The sequence below is a fragment of the Crinia signifera genome, chromosome 8 (genome assembly GCF_055691185.1).
Source record: "Crinia signifera chromosome 8, ASM5569118v1, whole genome shotgun sequence".
NCBI lineage: Eukaryota > Metazoa > Chordata > Amphibia > Anura > Myobatrachidae > Crinia > Crinia signifera.
This window is the reverse complement of record NC_139224.1, coordinates 29831210-29853352: the sequence shown is the minus strand read 5'-3', so window position 1 is coordinate 29853352 and position 22143 is coordinate 29831210. Positions and strand designations below refer to the sequence as shown.

Genomic DNA, 22143 nt, shown 5'->3' with positions numbered 1-22143 from the left:
TGTTTAGTACGGTTATAAATGCCGCATATGGCATATATTGGTTTGACATTTTCCCATAACTCTCAGCAGTGTTCCCGCTGCATAATATTTTCTGCGACATCACGTGGAAATACAAAAATAAACAGGTTTATAAGGAGAGATAAAGGAAAGGGGGTATAAAAGGCAGTTTAGGCATCAAAGGGAAAAACCCACAGATAATTTATTGGCACCGATGGGCAGAATAACTGCTTTCCTTGTGGGTTGTTCCATGATTTGATGCCTAGTGGATGTATGTCATTACTCTGACTTTCTGGCTCTTAAACGTAAATTAAAAAAACAACAAAAAAACTTGATGGGCACGCATGCATAGAGCAACGAGCACCTCTCCGTGTGCTACAATATATGCATGTAGCAGGCATTCTCAGTGGATGTGGGTCATGCTAGTAGATGTACACAGGAAGATTATTTGACTCTAAATCATGCCACTTGACATAATGTGAAAAAACTTTTGACATGAGAGATAAGTTCCATTTCAATCGCAAAGGACGTCAGTGAGAAAGTGATAAATCATAAAAAGGAGAGATTATTTTAGCAGGAAATGCAAAAAAGTGAAAAATAAAAAACGTACACACACAAAAAGAAAGTACGAAAGAGTTTGGATTTGAAAAGAAAAAAAGTTTGTAGCACACAATTGAGAGAGCAGAGTGAGAAGCATAGTGCGTGATATGAGATCAGGCCAGGAGATGCACATGAGAGGTGTGATAGAAAGGGCCAGATATTAACGGTTACAGAGACACAAGACCTAGTTAATAACAGACATGTTTCGTGGTCCTAACCCTGAGGGCACACTGTTACAGACAGGAATACAGCAGTGAGGGCGACAGGAACATTAACACACATATCCTGGCTTTTAACTTCTTGTCTATTGGAAACGTACATACTGCACGAAAATTATTTTTATACCATTAATACTGGCATTACAGTAATGTAATAAATCTATTGACTATTGGTTGCTCAGCTGGTATTTTGGTAACCCTTTAATAGTTAATAGAACACTATAGTCCCTGCCAGGGGCATCGCTAATATGGGAGACACCTGGTATGGTTGATTCAATATCCGTGCGCCATAGATGCATGCTGGTAAAAAAAAGGGGTACACCCCAGGGTACACTCTGGGGTGTGGGCTACTCCAGAAGACCAGTGTGAGTGCATTGCTACCCCGTACAAGCAGTGCATGTAATGTGCACTTTGGTGTTGAACCTTGGCGAGTGACACTCGGGTGCGTCTTGAACTCACTCTGCACCCCCGTTTTTACGCAACCGGTCTGAGCATTTATGAGCAAATGGGTGAGTGCAGGTCTCATTCTGCCATCAATCAACTAACATTTGATTGAGTTAAAATACATATAAGGGAACTATATCAAATTTTGGCTGGGTAGTAATCTGCCAGCAGGTGGGTCTTCAGCCATCTGTCTTAACTGGGAACACTAACATAACCCAGACCTGTGGCAAGACTAGATACAGGTGCTTGGCTAAACAACCAGATCTGCCAATATATGGGAAGATTTATATAACTGTGTGATCACGTTGTGAATAATGTGCTGTTAAATCAGCTTACATTTAAAATTGCTATCTAGTTATGATCACACTAAATTTATATTCAACTGAAACTAATTTAACTTTGTCATGAATAATTGAAATAAAATATAAAAATACTGGAAATTTACCTTAAAAAAATTGAAGAAGTAAATTCCGATTTATGTGTGTGTGTGTGTGTTTGTGTGTATATATATATATATATATATATATATATATATATATACTGTATGTGTGTATGTGTAAAAGAGAAGTTATCCAGGATTTTGAATATTTTTATGGCAAATTTTGTTGGCAAATTAATTTTCAATTATTACTTTGTTCTAACCATAAATTAGTTAAACAAAACAAGTTTTTTTTGTTTAAATTAAATGTGTTAATACATTTCTTTTCATTAAGGTTGTTAATTAATTAATTGTATTTGAAATATTATTTTTATTGATTGGCACAGCAGAATCCGACAATACATTATTTAGTGAAACAAGTAGAACATTTAGATCTTATTTTCCTTTTGACTTTTCCATTTTACTCTGTAGGGGTAGGGGTTAAGGATTTTTGGTACTAGAGAGCCTGGCAAACTACAATTTTGAATTCCGCAAGTAACATGTATCAATTAAACATATAAAAGCCGTAGGCCTTACATACACAACATACAAAAAGCTACCTCGTGTCCACAAAGGCTCACCCAGTGATTAGTATCAGACGCAGACCAACACAGTACACCAGAATAAAGATTTAAAGCAGAAAAAGAGCAAATTAGAGGGAAAAGAAAGGTTCGTAAGAAGAAGACCACATTTTTTTTTCAAAATGTGACTTATCCCCCTGTCTTTTATTTTGTCACATTTTGGGGCATCTCCCCCTTGCTTTTCAAGGAGGAGAAGGCATTTACTTACATCAAATAACCTTTCTATATATATCTCCTCATTGACCTTATCACGAAGGATATCCTGAGAGTGACGCACAAATGTGACATAGGCATCGGCGACGTCCATTCCCGGTTTCTGTAAATTAAAAATAAAACACAATTAAAATTTTGCTCCCATACATTGGTCATCAGACATCTAAAATATATATAAAGAATAATAAATTAAAAGATTGCATTGAATCACACTGGATATTCTGCCCTTGGATGTGATACACATGTGCATTAAAAGCAACAGATCTGCCATTGTTTTGTAGCCTCGGGTTTGGGAATGTGTCTTTAGCCAATGCGATGGATTGAGGATGTAACACTCAATTGAAGCAGAGCTAATTTAACATTTGACTTGTTTTTGGTAGTTTCCTTGTATTTGAAAAGAATTAACATTATCTACTAATCATATTACCTCTGTGGCTTCGGTATAGGCAATTGACATACTGGCATTCAGAAGTACTGGTGATGGAATTCCAACACTGGTTAACAGACTGGTGTAGGAATCCTGACACTTCTCACAATGCCAACGTCGGACTTCTGACTGTCGGCAACCCAAACAAAAAGTATGCTGAGGAGTGTTAGGCTGGTGGGGTAGATATTTAGGCACTAAAAAGGCAGGGTTAGGGACTAAGGAGGTACAGTAAGGGTTAGACATTATGGAGGTAATGTTAGACTGTGGGGGGGGGGGGGTGTAGGGTTAGAATGTTAAGATACTTACCTATGAGAGGTCAGTATCCTGAGCATGTGGAAGCCACGGTCGGTTTTCTGACAGCCGACATCATAAGTAGCTGAATACCATACACAACCCATTCTGTACATATTACTGCCTATTAAAGGGCTTGTAAACCTTCAGATTGCTTTCACCGATTGGCTCCTATATTTGTCTAAAACTTTTATTAAATACATTTACTTTATGATGTATATCTGACTTCCTCGTGTGTGCTATTTATTCACACAACCATATTTTTATACACAGATGTGAGACATATACATATGTTTCTTTTTAATATTCATGTGTTTCTTGAATGTATTCATTTTATTATTTATTTAGGGTTTTAATTATGTTTTATTATTTGTTTTATGATTCCATGAAATAGCATAAGTTATTTTATCTACTACATCAATCCACAGCTAGGAGTTAATCAACTTTGCTTATCGCTCAGTACTAAAAGTTATTTCCTAGATAAGCCCTGTGTGTATTTTGATTGAAATTTATGCCAATCGGTGCCGGTCAAAGCATTGTTATTGTATTTATGTTATTTGGCACAGTGTTTTTGTTCTTGGATATAACACAATTTTTGATTTGCTCTCAGCACCGAATAAATGTGTTTGCTGAGCGGAGCTTAGTGTCATTTCTCAGAAAAACAAAAATAAACAGCTTTGCCTTATAATTCTGAAGATATGAATTAATTCACAAAGGAATTTAAAAAAACAAAACTTTACAATAGTGCACGTAGAAGTCAATATACTGTAGCCTAAATCTTTTAATAAAGAATTAATGTAGGTGAGTAGACATTGGTTGCCTTACTCATCCAGCGTACCACTCCATTCCCCTTATTATCAAAGGATTCAAAGTTCAAGAGAAACGGCCTTGTTTTGGTGGAACTCGTAATTGTAAGTGGATTGGTAAAGGCCATGGCGGAACTGTACAACATGTTTTTGGTTCATGGTTTTAATGTGTTCTGAAGCCATTTGTCCAATATATTTCATTTTGATGAGCTTCTAGCATTTTACAGAAAAATTTGTGAATTTTAGGTATAGCTCTTTTATGTTAAGCCACTTGCATTATCAGTTTAGCTATCCTCTAAGATGAATGCTTACATTTCAATATACTTTACAGAATCAGCCAGTTCCTGCTTTAGGATAGTCTATCCCATTATATTGTTCTTTTTTTGTCTTACTGAATTTGGCCATAACCTTAAAGTGTAATCTACATTATTTCTCAGACACTATGGGGTATATTCAAAAAGTAGGATACATTCCGACATCCATTTGTCAGAATGGATCCAACAAGCCCTATTCAATGGAGCAGAATCTGACTGTTGGATTTGGCTGCTACTGCTGCTGCTCATCTGGATGGCGCCAGGACCGGTTGAGCGACAGGAGGAGGAGGACGGTTGGACAGTGTTGATTGAGTTGCTGCAGCTCACCCGGTGCCGACCTTCCTGCCTCATCCCCTCAATTTGACTTTTTCCAAGTCGGATTGAGATTGTCGGAAACGGTGCCAAATCCACATGGTTTCCAACAGGTCGGAGCATTCCAACCGGTCGGATAAAAAAAACAGCCCTTATTGAATTGGTCGGAACTGCCATCTTTCCGTCAAAACAACAATTTTGACTGTAATTGACTATACCAAACCAATATTACACCGGAAACAGCGCACAATATTGTTGGAAAAGCTATGGTTAACGGGAATGGCAGAGCTCACTTACACATCTGAAACATAAAGGATTATTATAACTTCCTTTTGGGTCAACTGAGCATGATCAGGAGACAATAACAATACTACTTGGTCAATATTGATCAGTGTGTCATAGAAGATAACTCCCTGGAAAGGCCATAGATAAATTTAGAACAACAATTTCTCATTGCTGTGGAATAGGTTAGAATGCACAGCGCTATACCATACAAGTATCTCTATCTTACACTGCAAGAACAACAGCTGGTAACTCTGAGTCAGTGAGGGTAATGCAAGCAGCAGATAAAAGGCTGATTTGCACAGAAAACTCATTAAAAAATTCTAACATCGCTCATTATGTAAACTGCGGTAAATATCCTTTGGTTCTTAATATCTAATATGTTTGCAAACAAATAATAAAACTCATATGTATAACTGAATGTTACCTTTGTTCTCAAGCCATCAAATCAATGTAATGTGAGTTTGTCAGGCCCTGTGAATTGAAGTTAGTTAACACTCTAGAGTAATTTCCAGGGTGAAAATTAAGAGCATTTGGGCAGTAATAGGACTGTAATTTAACTTTTTTTCTTACACAAAGCAAACAATTATCAGGCGAAAGGGGTACGATGTGTGGGCCTTGAAATGTGGCAAGATCACCTAACACTTGCTGAAACAATGACAAGGTACTAATTTGAAATACAATGAGATTAATATAGATGTAATCCTGTGCAAATCTTTTAACCATTCTGTATTTTACAGTGGTCTTGTGCTGATGTCATTATCTGTTTATATGTTAAAACATTTCTAATGCTTCAACACATTTTACATGTATAAATGAAGAATCTCAGAAAACATAAAATGCAATAAATCAAGATTATTTTAACGATGCTGCACTACCGGAGACATTTAATTTATTTAACATTTTTATTTGTAGTATTTAAAAAAAAATCCACACGAAATATCCAGAAAAATATTTTTTAGTCTCCTTGCAATTGATTATATTTTTATTATCCGTATCAAAAACAACCATTACTTCATAGCGAAGGATAATGTTTTTGCAGTTTGTACTGTAGAATGAGGACACGGTTGGCCGCCTTAGCAGCTCAGAATATCCCATCGCTGCAGTTGCACTGTGATTTGTAAATAAAACTAATTGTATTTTCAATGTAATTGTTAATAATGATTTTAAATCCAGTTATTGGGCATTATCCACCTGTTATGTTATATGCCTACAAAAATTCCCATGAAGCATTAAGAAAATAGCCCTGTTAAATATATACTTTCCTCCTTTTTAATCTTGGGTTCTCAGAATTTCTACAATTTCAGAGTGACTTCCGGAAAACAATAGAATTTTATATCTGCTTTGCTAATAAAGAAAAAAGCATTTGTAATTCAATCTAGGTGACTCTTATTGGTGTACAGACTGTTCCGTTAACCCCTCAATATCTGGCAAGACACAGGCCCACTGTTATCATATTTAGTGTACGGTGCATTTATTCATCAAACTCAATCAGTTTAAAATAATTGAAAGGCAGTGATTTGGTACTAAGAAATGTCTCAAAATACTAAACTAATGATGGGTGTATGACGATGGCTTGATGCGAAATACAAAGACATTTGTGAAATGATATACAAAAAAAAAATTGCTTACATTTTTATGACATTCAAATAAATTATTATTCATGTTATAGTCAATGCTGTTTCATAGTAATACCAGAAAAGCCAAAGTTAACTAACAGACTAATGAAATATAGTAAAGTAACTCTAAAATCACAAAACGTTGCTTATACAATTAATTTTAAAAAGGAAACAATATCTCATGTTAATAGTTCTAAAGTAATAATAATAATTGAATTACAGCATATAGTATTATGCAGTAACATTTTTTAAAGAACTAAAAAGTTAAATTGTTAATGCTTATCATAAATATGATAAAATATATTAATTTCCAAAGTGAAATACTTTCACGGATCTTATTTTAGAACAAATAAAATTATACTTTTGTATTGAGTCATATACAGTACTGTAAGTATATAACTACGGACTTTGACATTGAGTGTTAATTAGATTTTAAGAGGACATTACCTCAATTGCCTTATGTTACAAAATCTTAGTAAATTAACATCTATTGACATAATCAATTTTGTGTTGGTTTATTAGTGATGAGTATTACATACACAAACACTATCTCTCTCTCTATATATATTTCTTGACATTTATATTTTTAGTAAAGGTGACAATTTCTGAATATATTATTTTCTTTGTGTTAAACTGACAACTTCAATATACCACTTTGTTCTAATTTTATTTTTACAATCACTTTTCAAAACACAATTAAACTATAATTACATTAGGAGGGTGTTATTCTATGCCTCTATGAAAGCTTTGTATTAAAATTATTCTAGAACTCTATCATACTCCAGTCCAGATAGATGGGATTTACCAGAGCATAAGCACTAAAGTATTAATTTGTTCACTAAAACTAGAAATCATTTCAGGAGTGCGACAGTTTACATAATGAATTTACTTTAAGTATTGTACATTTATGAAAGCTAACCATGACATTTAAATCTTACAGTCAATATTCATGTGCTTAACCTCAATTTAAATGCAAATTTCCCACTAAGTTTAAGTGCTTTATTTATAAACTGTGAGAGCTCATTTCATTAGGAAGTCATGTACCACCGATAATACTGTTATTATGAGTATATATTGCTGTTACAACAGGATTAAGGTTACATTTGTTTTGGTCAAAATATAATTTCAAATTTTAACACCATACTTGCATTTGGATAGTGAACATATTAATGAAACACAATATTATAAAAAAGGTGTTATGTGTGTGTCTATATACAGTATATATATATATATGACACACATACACATATATATATATATATATGACACACATACACACATATATATATATATATATATATATATATATATATATATATATATATATATATATATATGAATATTGTGTTGCTGTAGGATTGTTGGGAAAAAATAAATATGCATTTGTAGTAAAGATCTAAATCTATAGCATGCATCAACTAAATCAAAACAAAAGTAAGCTAAAAAATAAAGAACCATACCACATAATAAAAGCACACCGTACCAGGGATTTATACACATATAATATACAACATTAAATAATACTTACTGGAACATCCACATACTTGGAAGCTGCCTTGACCTTAAAGGGAAAAGGACACTTAAGTAAGACTATTTTACTCTATTTTTTTGGTGTACAAATGGGTGATGAAACAATTAATGATACACAATGACCATACAGTGATTTAAAAAAAAAAAAAATCTAATCTTCCAGCCTTCATTGCACTGTCCTGAAAGGGAATTCTGCTCGATTGATAGTTTCAAATCATTGCTTAAAAATGGGTCCGCTTGCAAATTATGAGTTCAAAAAACAAATTAGGCATTGTTTCAGCAAAATGTGTGAGGGAAATTGTACTTTGTTCCACACCATTACCCAAGAATAATAATTCGACAGAGGACAAAAACAATTTTTTTTCCTAAAGTTGAAAAGTTAAATTGTAATGATTTGTACAATGTAATTTTGAGCATTATTTTGATTTCTCCTGGTATTTCAGAATAATGGACCATTACACAGACATCAGAGTTACCAGTAATTACACTTACTTTCGCTAGCTGTGAACAGGTAAAAGTCACATTTTGGTGTAGTTCAAAGTCTCTTGAGCAGCAATACTGCAATCTGTAAGTACCAGTTTATTTTGCACACACACTATAACATTGTGGAAAATATATTCACTTACAGTAAATGATAGGAAAGAAGAAAATAAGGTTCCTTCATCATATCTGGAGAGTTTGGACAGTACTCCCTCTAGAATAGTCACAAACTAGTGATAAGAAGATACATCAGATTAGTATTCATATATAACAGTAGACATCCAAAGAGAGAAAAAAATTAGAAAACCATTGCTAAATAATTTGGCTTCTGTAAGTCTGCAGTCGAACAGATAGTTTTCAGAAGATTCAAAAATAGGAGTGAATGCCAACAAATTCTACTTTCCAACATCATAAAGAATCCTAGGGCAATTGCTTAGAATCTACAGGCTTCTATGGAATGTGTTTGCTTAATTGTGCCTAGTACAGTGCGAAGCATATACTTTACATAGCTTTACGATGTTCCACTAGGCTATGTGCACATTTATAGAGTTCTGTATTTCATTTGATCTCAATCATGTCTCAAATTATCTGCACTTTGTCACAGCACCAATGGTATCCTACCGTGAACCCAATTACAATTAATAATACTTGCTCAAGTTGTTCTATTGTAAAATGCATCATGCATATCGAGGGTTTAGAGAGGAGATAAGGGCATGAAGCAGGCACACAAACAATGGTTATCGGCTGGAAGAGTTTGCTTTCCTGGAATTACAGTAGTGATGCCTTTGTTGGGAAAGTTGGGAAACGGGTGTAACATAATGTTCCATATATATCTTAAAATGATATCAAACACACAAAAAAATGACTGTGCTTACACAGTCATTTTTTGTTAATCTTAAAGCTAAAGGCTGAAGCTGATGAAATGTAATTTTTTGGAATCACCGAGCCAAAGTCATCACCTCTGCCAAATTCAAACTGGTGCCATGGACTGAAGTGGAAGTCATGCAAAAGAGACAGTTCCGTAAAAATGAATGGGTCACAATACCCTAAAGCAGTGGTTCCCAAACTTTTTGTAATTACGGCACCCGTAAGTATCAGAATTTTTTCACGAAAACCCTAGGACCAAAAATCTTTCAGAAAAAAATATAAAATTCTTAGTAGAATGTATGTATATGTCATCCTTCTGTTTGTCCACACATTTTATGATTGACAGCCACCAGTACTGGTTGTGTCTACTACGTTGACTATAAATTATTTGAATTGGTCCTGATCCACCAATTTGGGGCACCCTTGCAAGTGTCCAAAGGCGCCACGGCACAGTTTGGGAACCACTGCCCTAAACCCAATTTATGCATCCATCTACATGTACAGATGTGTCAATAAAGGCTGGCCTGCTTAACAAAATTGCCTCCCATTACTAAACTTAAAGCTACACAACATTTTTAAGTTACAGATGGAGCAAGGTTTATGCAACCCGCCTCGGCGTACCATTCACGGAGTACGGGACGTGTATGCATGTGAGGTGCTCGGCAATAGGATGTGTGTGAGAAATGTGTCCCCATCTCGGCAAATGACACGCTGAGATGGAATGCTCTGGCGGGTTGAATAAACCTGGCTCCATCTGTATATGGTATAATTTGTAGTATATTTAACATTTTAACATCTTTCCAATGGACGCGAGTGTACATTTATTTAAATTTGTAAAAATTTAAATGGAGCTGCCTGTAGCAACCAATCAGATGCTAGCTATGTTTTATCCAATGCATTATTAAAAAAAACGGTATTTATAATCTGGTTGCTAGTGACGCTCCACCACAACTTTTCCATTTTAAGGTTATGCTAAGTCTACCCCCTGATGACTTGTGTAGTATTTGTTTCATCCGATTGTTTCCTTTTTTTCACTTTATTAAACATGAAATCCCTTTATTGATCAATACTATTAAATGTGCTTCTACTGAAGCAGAAAATCAAAAAAAGTGTAGAGTACTCAGCGAAAGACGAGAGAGAGCGTGAAAGTTTTATGACAACTAATCTGCTGGATAATATTACAAAGTTAACGTGTAGCTAGTCAAACTTTCCTAGCTAGGTTAGCCAGAATTGCAGGCGATAGCTATACGCGGCCCAATGGCGTCGCTATAACCCAATAAACTGTACAGGCAAGGCAATTTTGACTAAGCCATACACACAGTGTATTTGGCCTATGGCCAAATCGGCCTAGTCTAAATCGCTCATGGGCTAAGCCAAAATCGGCTTTGCCTGCCTGCCATGTTAACACCCCTTTTGACCTTATAGATTTGTGTCTTGTTAGAAATAATTAATTCATCTCAGAGTATCAATGAGGATGCAGATCTTTTTGACTTCTAAAGGCAGCAATGAGTTTATATTGTTGTTTTTTTTTTACAACCCGCTAATGAGCCACAGCATGTGAATTAAAAGGTAGATACTTGGGAGAACAACCTGGACTAGAGAATACCACAAAAAAAAAAATATGTAGCTTTGGCACATGCCCTACATGATACACATAACAATAACTCATAAAGTCTACACCTGTGTTAAATGTATTGTTTTTACTAAAACAAAGCAATTTTTTTTTATATGAACTGAACAATTTCTCATATTAATAAATATGATCAATTTAATTGTCATGTAAACCTACATTTGGTATGATACAAGTCCTAAAGAGAGGGTTTGCTGAGATATGTACTCTCATATACTGTAGAGTAAAATATACATTTATTTGGGAACACTGTTGCCTTATCAGAATATATTGATTCACCTTTCAAATCATAACATTAACTCATTGACAACAGAATTGCTAAGAAATAATAGAGTAACAGAGTACATTCCACATAATGTGTTTCTCTTGTCTTTTATCTATTTGCTTTAAATGTAATACATTTTGAATTTTTTGGGAGGAAAATAAAGAAAAAAATGCAAAATATATATTTGTGATTTACCCAGATCATAACATCTGAGATTGAAGTTACCTTTGCAACTAAAAGCGTTATCATTTCTTTGACTGTTTCTTCAATTAGCTCGTCGATTTTTGAATGGTACTGGTGCTACAAAAATAAGACAGAAAAAGTCAAAATATTAACACACTGAATAAACAATGACAACGGAATCATCAGTCTCTTTTTGGGACTGACTCTTCCTATGTTACTTTTAATTTTAAAACTATCAGCTGTGAAAATAAACTGTTAATTAACCTGATTATCCTTTTTGTAGACATCATACATAGTAACAGAATAAATAATTAATTAAAAAAAAAAAAAACACAAATGGCACGTTACACATTTTTACAAGTCAGTTTTTTTGTGTAATAAAATTTGTTCTTTACAAATCACAAAAATTATACAATATTTAAAGAAAGGAGTAATTAAAATATATCTCTGAACATTCAATTTCAAGTGTTTGCATTAATGTCTGTTTAAAATGCTAATTAAGTCAAAACAATGCGGATGTTGACAGAAGGGAGAAAAAAAACTGAAATAAATGCTAATTATACATTGGGGAGTGAGGGGTGACAATACAGTTGAAAATGTTAGACACACTTACCCACTGTTTAGCAAACTTTCAGATGAATGGGAACAGAAATAATGAGGAAGGTGCGGTAAAAGATAAAACAAAAATCAATGGAGGTAAAACAAAATATATAAATGAAATCATGACTGACTGAACAAATAAACAAAACTGAAACGTAAGATGGGAACATGGAGGGTTTTGTGATATCCAAAGTGTACATAGATGACATTACGGTGTATATGGTGTAGCGAGACACAAAGTTCAAGAAATATTTTGCCAGGTAAAAAATATCAAGTGGGACACATTCCAAACAAAATGCAAATACATCTACAGCAGGACTCTGAGCTAGTTTGTGTGGATACATTTGTATTATAACAGTAGGCAGGACATGTTACATGCTTAACAAAGGAAAAAATCAAAAACAAGTTCAATGTATTACTGTACTATATGTTCAAGATACATTTTCTTTGCAACTGAAACGCTGCTGCTATTTTAGTAATTTCTATCCGTTATTCAATTGACAATTTTTTTTATCATCACAGGTGTCACACAAAATTTTTACGTCAGCAAAATAGTTTAGCGCGACCAAAGATTTTCAACTTTCTTTTAAATTAAAATATATTTCAATGTCACTAGGTCATTGTAAAATATTTGTTTCGTACTCAAATGTCTGCTTTAGCTTTGGGTAAGCTACAGGTATAGGGCCTAATTCATGTTTAAAGGCAATGCTGATATTCACGTAATGGAGCGATTATTGGCAGACTGTACGTATGCCCATACTTGCAATACACAGGCACCAAACGTGCCTTTGCAATTCTGTTCACACTCAGAACTTAAAGGCTGAGCGACTGCCTGGAAGGGAACCATTGGGGGAGGTATTTTCTTTCAGCTGCAATCATCTACGATTAGGGATGCCAATCCTGGGGCAATTTTTAAATCCTGGGAATCGGGATTGAAAAATGCTCAATCCCGGGATTCCCGGGATTGGCATCCCTAAAAAAAAATTGCCCCACACTGACTAACTTTTGGGGAGCAGGGGGCAGCAGGGCAGAGGCAGGCGGCAAGGATTATGCATGCGGCTGGGGGAGGCCTGGTGGCTAGCGGGTTTCGGCGCCACCATCACTTACTTTTGAGGAGCTGCGTAGGGGGCAGGCGGCAGCAGTCAGGCGGCAGGTATGATGTGTGTGGATGGGGGAAGCCGGTGGGGAGCGGGTTCCGGCAATGGAGGTGTAGGGCTGCAGCCTGCACAGCGTGACCTATGATCGAATCACGCTGCGCAGGCTGCACACCGGGATGGGAACAGCCGGGCAGCATCTGAGATGCTGCCCGGCATTAGACTGAGCATGCGCAGTCTAATCCCCAAATCCCGGGATTAGATACTTCAATCCCGGGATTGAAATCGCGGACATTTTGGGGCTAAATCCCGTGATCCTGATGATCCCGGGATTGGCCACCCTATCTACAATGTTTCTTGTTCTTGGATATTAGGCTGCAAATGTGCACGCAGTTGCAAATAAGTTTGCAATAAATTTAGTGGGCGTCGCTTTTCATTTGAGCACGTCAGCTCCAGCCTCTAGCCTAAAGAAATTGCCACTGCGTAGGCTAGTGCTTACAAACATGAATTACACTAGGCCCATAGTATATAGATATACTATGGTTTAAAAAAAAATAGCTTGGTTGATAACTTTGTGTTAAAGTAATTCATAAATCTCTACATAACCAGTATCTCTAAAGCTCCATACAATTGAGCAATATGGCCGCTGAACGATTTTGACTCGTTCGAATTTTGAATATTGCATTTCAATATCGAATTTTGAATGTCACTGATGAAAACTTAGTCACTTAAGGAGAAAGCTGCTGGTCGCAGAAGCATGCTCCTGCGACCAGTACTGGGCTGGTAACGGGAGCGCGCTCCTAGTGTCCGCTGCCCTGTACACACGGGGTTATGGTCGCTCAGCAACCAAATCCGCGGCAATATGTGCTGAAATCGCCCTGTATGTACGGGGATTAAGTTCTGTCTTATGCCCCGTAGCTTTATATCCAGCCTCCCAGTATCCTGGTGTAACTGTAGAAACACCCATAACAAATAAATGATATTTTACAGAATTGAGAATAAAATCATTACCACATATATTCTTATGTCAAGATTAAAACAAATTAAAATGATTTCCTAGTATAACGATAAAATACAAATAAACAGGAGCGGATCGTTTCAGAGAAAACAAAAGAATTTTGGTACAGGATGTTTAGCGAGTGACGGCCACAAGGCATTAATTAACTAGTAATGCATAATTCTCACTTCCTGCAATATGTACATATGAAAAGTTTATTTTTATTTTCGTTTTTACAAACAACCTGTCATCGCTAATTGTGGAGCAAAAACGGCAATAATATATTCATGAAAAACACAATAATTAGGAATTTCAGATTTGAAATAATTATAATGATACAAACAACAGGTGGTATTACAGTGTGTTTGTATCTAGATGCTTGGACGCCATATGAACCAAAAAGAAAAGACATTTCTAGAGCGGAGACATGTAATTTGACAATGACGAGACCCGCATAACACACCTTGTAGTGAATTCTGTAGCCCCAGGCAGCTTTCTCCGTATACGCTACATTCCCTACAGAATCAAATCATTCAGGTTTAACAGTGTGCTTGGCTGTTATCTTACAGTTGATAAATTATGGGTTTAGGAAAATGATAATGACTAGAAGTGTGCAAAATAATACAGTGTGAAATGTATTGACAGGCATATCATACAGATGATTTTCAATTAAATGCTTCCTTGGGAATTTCTGTGCGGAATAATAAATGCAAGATACATTTATTATCTGTAGCTTCAAAGGCAGAATTGACTTGGCTACAACGTTAATAGAGAAAATGAGGATGTATCTTGATCTTTGCTTATTTATGTAATTATGTATCTGCAAATTATTTTCCCAAAAAAAAATCAATATAGGCATCTAGCTGAGCCGACTATAAACACATTAGATGTATTAATTAAGAAGAGAAAATAAAATGCTGCATAGTTTTATACAGTTGCTAAATGAACACATTAATTCTGGACAAATTGTGTTTCGAAATATGTTAAATATGAATAATTATCAGCAGATTCTATGTAAAAAAAAAATATATATAATCTGTTATCCGTGAAGCGATCCAAAAAGGTGCAGGAATAAATATACAGTAGATTAGAATGATTCTGCTGGAAAACGTTCGATTTTCAAATTATTTTTAAAATTCTTTTCAATGAACAAATATAAATAATTATTTAAGTGCAATGCAACATCCACAATGTATTTGTTAAAAGTAACTGACATAATTCAGGCTAAAGTTCCCTATATGTTTTGTGCTCTCACTATATAAAGTATACACTTATATGATTTTTATTAAATATAAATAAATCTATCATATATATCTATTGGTTTTGCTGATCTTGAAAAAGGTGCAATAAAGGTACCGAAACGTGGATTATTTGATTTAGCAATATGTGTGTATCATGAATGTGTGTATATGCAGAAAAAATGGTTAAATTGACACATTGGGTGACATTCTATGGAATGAGATTTTTTTTTTTTCGCGATTCTTTTCGCAAAAACGGCCGAAATCGTTCGAGAAAGTCGGCTCCTGATTAGCTGCTAGGCGGCCAATAGAATCAGTCTGAGGAGATGAGCTGAAGATGCCGGGGTCGTCGCCGGGGACCAGGTGAGTAGGATTTCCTTCCTCAGGTACCCCTTTGGATTACTACAGATCTAGGACCCCGGAATCTTCAGCCCAGGAGCCCCGGACCCCAGACCAGCTCCGGAACCAGGACCAAGGCCCCGGAACCGGACTCTTCAGCCCAGGAGCCCCGGACCAGCCCCTGAACCAGGACCAAGGCCCCGGAACCGGACTCTTCAGCCCAGGAGCCCCGGACCAGCCCCGGAACCAGGACCAAGGCCCCGGAACCGGACTCTTCAGCCCAGGAGCCCCGGACCAGCCCCGGAACCAGGACCAAGGCCCCGGAACCAGACTCTTCAGCCCTGGAGCCCCGGACCCCGGATCCAGGGACTGACCCACGGGCTCAAGGTAGGTAAGTATCAGTATGTGTGGGCTGTGGATGTATTAAACGTTTATTTTTCTGGGTGTCAGTGTGTGTTTTATTTAACTATTTCTTGTACTGTGGAACTACAAGTGCCAGCGGGCCCTTTAATGCCCCGCATGCTGGGACTTGTGGTTCTCCAAGTCCCAGCATGCGGGGTAGGCTTGCTGGGACTCATAGTTCTACAGTATAAGACAATAGTTTTTATTCGGTACTTGTTTCTTATCACGTCCACAATCGCGGGCATCGTGTGCCTTAACTTTAAGGCACACGATGCGATGCCCACGATTTCCCTATAGGCTTCAATGTTAAAATATTTAACATTGAAGCCTATGGGGAAATTGTGGGCATCGCGTCGCATTGTGTGCCTTAAAGTTAAGGCACACGATGTCCGCGATGCCCACGATTTCCCCATAGGCTTCAATGTTAAAATATTTAACATTGAAGCCTATGCGATGGACCCGATTTGTCCATAGGCTTCAATGTTAAATTATTTTAACATTAAAACTGAGTCCATTTAACATATAAAAAAATGGGAAAAGGCCGAAGAAGGGCCATTTCTCATATGCTATGGCCCCGTCATGTGTGTAAAAAAATAATGGCCCCCCATTGTGGCCGCCACCCCCACGATTAACGCGAACCCGAAGCGTGGCGAGCGCAGCGAGCCCGCGAGGGGCGGCGGTGCGCGTCCTCCGACCTTTTCCTTCCCCTACTATCCACGTCGGCGTGGAGTTGAGAATAGATTAGTGTGGCGAGCGCAGCGAGCCACCGAGCCCGAAGCGTGGCGAGCGCAGCGAGCCCCGCGAGGGGACGCTGATACCTGTGAAGCCCGCGACGGGACGCAGGGATCTGTGAAGGTATCAGCGTCCCCTCGCGGGACTCGCTGCGCTCGCCACGCTTCGGGCTCGGTGGCTCGCTGCGCTCGCCACACTAATCTATTCTCAACTCCACGCCGACGTGGATAGTAGGGGAATGAAAAGGTCGGAGGACGCGCACCGCCGCCCCTCGCGGGCTCGCTGCGCTCGCCACGCTTCGGGTTCGCTTCAATCGTGGGGGTGGCGGACACAATGGGGGGCCATTATTTTTTACACACATGACGGGGCCATACCCAATGAGAAATGGCCCATATTGGCCATTTTAGCATTTTTTTACTATGTTAAATGGACTCAGTTTCAATGTTAAAAAAATTTAACATTGAAGCCTATGGACACGATGGACCCGATTTCTCCATAGGCTTCAATGTTAAAATAATTTAACATTGAAGCCTATGGAGAAATCGGGTACATCGCGTCGGTCGCGTCGTGTGCGTTTTGGTATGCACCCGATGCGACCGACACGATTTTTTCCAACACGACCACCACGATAGAAATCGTGGTGGCCGTGCTAGGAAACAAGTACCTTTTATTCTTTTTTTACACGTTTCATCAGCCCGATGCCCACCGCCCAGGGGCATCGGGGACAGCCCCGGACTTTCAGCATGGGCTGGTAAGTCCTGGAGGGGGGGGGGATCCCTTCTTTGGGGGGGTCCCCACTTCCCCAGGACCCCTGCCCATGCTGACCAGCCAGGGGGATAATGCTTTGGCCGCGGGACCTTATATAATAAGTGTCCCCCGGCTGTGGCATTACCCTGCTGGCTGGTTGGGTCTGGTGCTGGTTCTTGAAATGCGGGGGACCCCTAGTCATTTTGTCCCCCGTATTTTTGGAACCAGCGCCGGACCTTGAGCCTGGTGCTGGTTTCATTAAATCAAGGGGACCCCTATTTGTCGGGGACCGTGATTTTATGTCACCAGCACCGGCTCAATGAGCCTGGGGCTGGTTATGCTCTGGCGGGGGACCCCGCGCAGTTGTTGTTTTTTTTTTAAATTGCGATTTCCTGCAAATGTGCGATTTTCAGACCTGAAAATCGCACATTTTCAGGACTAAAGAAATCGCACCTATTCGCACTATTTGCCGTTTTTCGCATCTCATTAAATATGCGAAAAACGGCCCAATCTTGCGATTTACAAAAGTACGATTAGGTGCGGTAAAAATCATGCAGTTTTTACCGCTACACATAGAATGTCACCCATTACTTCTCAACTCGGTCCTCAGGACCCCAAACAGCTCATAAAGTGAAATAATTAGCTTCACCTGTGGATCTTGTAAAAAGCACTAGTAAGTACGGACTGCTCCTGTGCACCTAAAACGTTAGCTGTTCAGTTTGAGAACCACTGAATTAAGTTACAAGTCAGCAATAGAATTACCATTGCGGATTTGGTTTGGCATGTTGGTGATCTGTAAATATTTCAAAATGATGCAATTTATTAAAGGTGCCCATACACGGTACAATTATTGTATACAATATTGCATCTCATCGCATCTCAGTTTTGCGATAAGATGAGATGAGATCTAATACAAAAAGTATGTGCAACACATACTTTTTGTACTAGATCTCATCTCATCTGATCTCATTGCAAAACCGATATGCGATGAGATGTGATATTGTATACAATATTGTATACAATAATTGTAACGTGTATGGGCACCTTCAGTCTTCATAATTCGATGCCAGGCAAAATGATCTATTTATCAACCTCAGATGGTTTAAAACAATTTCCCATCTTACAGCATTTTTTTGTTTCACATAGAGTTAACTACAATTGGCGAATAAAAATGGGTAAATAAACATAGACGTTGGACACAGCTATTACTGAGATCTGCAGCTGGGGTGTAATAAGCAAAATGTAATTCTAAACATTATTCAGAGACAGCTAATGTGATGAAGACTTGATTCTTATACATTGACAATGCTAACTGTAGACCCATTACAAAATGTTTTCTCTACCTTATGATCATTGAAGATTTTGACATTTTTCCCTACAGTACAGACAATTGCGGAACAGTAAATATAACTCTTCATTTCAAAAAATTTCCATAAAGGATAAAAACTCTTACCGCAGAAAAAGTTGATGTACCAAAGTATGCCAAATACATTGTCATGCTAATCTTTAATTAATACTCTTATAAATATATTTTATTAGAGTATATTACAATATGGAAAACACTAAGGGGCAGATGTACTTAGCCTTGGAGAATGATAAAGTTTAGAGCAGGCATGTCCAACGTTGGCCCTCCAGATGTTGTAAAACTACACATCCCAGCATGCTTTGCCACAGTTTTGCTATTAGAGAATGCTAAAACTATTGCAAAGCATGCTGGGATGTGTAGTTTCAAAACATTTGGAGGGCCAACGTTGGACATGCCTGGTTTAGAGAGATACAATACTAACCAATCAACCCATAACTGCCATTTTTCAAACAGAGGGGCAGATGTATTAATCCTTAACAAGAGATAAATGCAAGAGTGATAAAGAGAGATAGACGTCCAGCCAATCACCTCCTAACTGCCATGTTATAGGCTGTGTTTGAAAAAAGTCAGTAAGGAGCTGATTGGCTGGACATTTATCTCTCCTTATCACACTTGAATTATTGTTAAGGTTTAATACATCTGCCCCAGAGCCTGAAACATGACAGTTGGGAGCTGATCCCCATTCAAGGGTTAGTTCATCTCCCCCCAAAAAGGATGGAGGCTGCCATGTGAATAGTGCATAGGCGGAGTAGAGGCTGCCATGTGAATAGTGCATAGGCAGAGTAGAGGCTGCAATGTGAATAGTGCATAGGCAGAGTAGAGGCTGCAATGTGAATAGTGCATAGGCAGAGTAGAGGCTGCCATGTGAATAGTGCATAGGCGGAGTAGAGGCTGCCATGTGAATAGTGCATTGGCAAATTAGAGGCTGTCATGTGAATAGTGCATTGGCAGAGTAGAGGCTGCCATGTGAATAGTGCATAGGTAGAGTAGAGGCTGCCACGTGAATAGTGCATTGGCAGAGTAGAGGCTGTCATGTGAATAGTGCATAGGTAGAGTAGAGGCTGCCACGTGAATAGCGCATAGGAAGAGTAGAGGATGCCATGTGAATAGAGCATAGGCAGAGTAGAGGCTGCCACGTGCATAGTGCATTGGCAAAGTAGAGGCTGTCATGTGAATAGTGCATAAGTAGAGTAAAGGCTACCATGCGAATAGGGCATAGGTAGAGTAGAGGCTGCAATGTGAATAGCGCATAGGCAGAGTAGAGGATGCCATGTGAATAGTACATAGGTAGAGTAGAGGCTGCCATGTGAATAGTGCATAGGTAGAGTAGAGGCTGCAATGTGAATAGCGCATAGGCAGAGTAGAGGATGCCATGGGCATAGTGCATAGGCAGAGTAGAGGATGCCATGTGAATAGTGCATAGGTAGAGTAGAGGCTGCAATGTGAATAGTGCATAGGTGGAGTAGAGGCTGTCATGTGTATAGTGCATAGGCAGAGTAGAGGCTGTCATGTGAATAGTGGAGAGGCAGAGTAGAGGCTGCCATGTATATAGTGCATAGGTAGAGTAGAGGCTGCCATGTGAATAGTGCATAGGCAGAGTAGAGGCTTCCATGTGAACAGTGCATAGGCAGAGTAGAGGCTACAATGTGTATAGTGAGTAGGCAGAGTAGATGCTGCCATGTGAATAGTGCATAGGTACAGTAGAGGCTGCCATGTGTATAGTGCATAGGCAGAGTAGAGGCTACCATGTGTATAGTGAGTAGGCAGAGTAGATGCTGCCATGTGAATAGTGCATAGGCAGAGTACAGACTGCCATGTGAATAGTGCATAGGCAGAGTAGAGGCTGCCATGTGTATAGTGCATAGGTAGAGTACAGACTGCCATGTGAATAGTGCATAGGTAGAGTAGAGGCTGCAATGTGAATAGTGCATAGGCGGAGTAGAGGCTACCATGTGAATAGTGCATAGGCAGAGTACAGACTGCCATGTGAATAGTGCATAGGCAGAGTAGAGGCTGCCATGTGTATAGTGCATAGGTAGAGTACAGACTGCCATGTGAATAGTGCATAGGTACAGTAGAGGCTGCCATGTGAATAGTGCATAGGCAGAGTAAAGGTTGCCACGTGAATAGTGCATAGGTAGAGTAGAGGATGTCATGTGAATAGCGCATAGGCAGAGTAGAGGCTACCATGTGAATAGTGCATAGGTAGAGTAGAGGCTACCATGTGAATAGTGCATTGCCAGAGCAGAGACCACTATTTTGTGTGATGAAACAATTCATCTGCTAGCAACTACTAAACGATACAATGAACATTTTCTTGGACCGTTAGATCCAATTCTTCCAATAAACATCAAAACTTTCCAGCTGTAACATGTAATGTGATGCTAATTATTTTCCAGACAGTGCAAAACAAAATGTCAGTCTTGTATATTGTAATAGTTATCTGGTTTCATCATTCTAATTACACTGATAAAAGTAACTGTCTAATTACACTGATAAAAGTATATTAATCATCATATACTGTAGCAATGTGTTATGCACTTGACAAAATTGATAGATTTGTAAGGCTGTTTATTCACCTAACTCTGTTTAAATCAGTGAGGCAGGGATGTGCCGCTGTCGGTGAGACAGGATAGTGCTGCTGTCAGTGAGGCAGGGATGTGCCGCTGTCAGTGAGACAGGAAAGTACAGCTGTCAGTGAGGCAGGGATGTGCCGCTGTCAGTGAGGCAGGGATGCGCTGTTGTCAGTGAGGCAGGGATGTGCCGCTGTCAGTGAGGCAGGGATGTCCCGCTGTCAGTGAGGCAGGGATGTGCCGCTGTCAGTGAGGCAGGGATGTGCCGCTGTCAGTGAGGCAGGGATGTGCCGCTGTCAGTGAGGCAGGGATGTGCCACTATCAGTGAGGCAGGGATGTACTCTATTTCTGTCTCTTCCTGCTATTATTTTACATTTAGATGTGTTGGAAATGGTGCTGTGACAGAAGTAATTTAAGTGAGTGGTTACGCTGGTGATGTAATGAGTCCAATCCTCTTTTCTGCGTTTACGGTCATTATACCATGCCATTATATAAATACAAATTTTGCACTGTAGCGATGACTACAATGTTGTACGTTGATTTTTGTCTACTTTAGATAAGGAGACTTTAGTATATTT

General features: G+C 38.5%; 1 protein-coding gene across 17 annotated transcripts in view; it reads right to left on the bottom strand.

Annotated features, from left to right (window-relative positions):
- The window catches only part of CADPS (calcium dependent secretion activator), a 388847-nt gene that overhangs the window by 44513 nt on the left and 322191 nt on the right, over nt 1–22143 (bottom strand). For 14 of the 17 annotated variants that reach the window (XM_083156060.1, XM_083156062.1, XM_083156064.1 and 11 more), the window contains 4 exons: nt 11520–11594; nt 8679–8762; nt 8051–8083; nt 2467–2574 (listed from right to left, as the gene is read on the bottom strand). In XM_083156060.1, the coding sequence (XP_083012186.1) occupies nt 2467–2574; nt 8051–8083; nt 8679–8762; nt 11520–11594 (300 nt within the window). The remainder of the gene's footprint in view (nt 1–2466; nt 2575–8050; nt 8084–8678; nt 8763–11519; nt 11595–22143) is intronic. The other 3 variants (XM_083156054.1, XM_083156058.1, XM_083156061.1) reach the window with 1 other exon arrangement.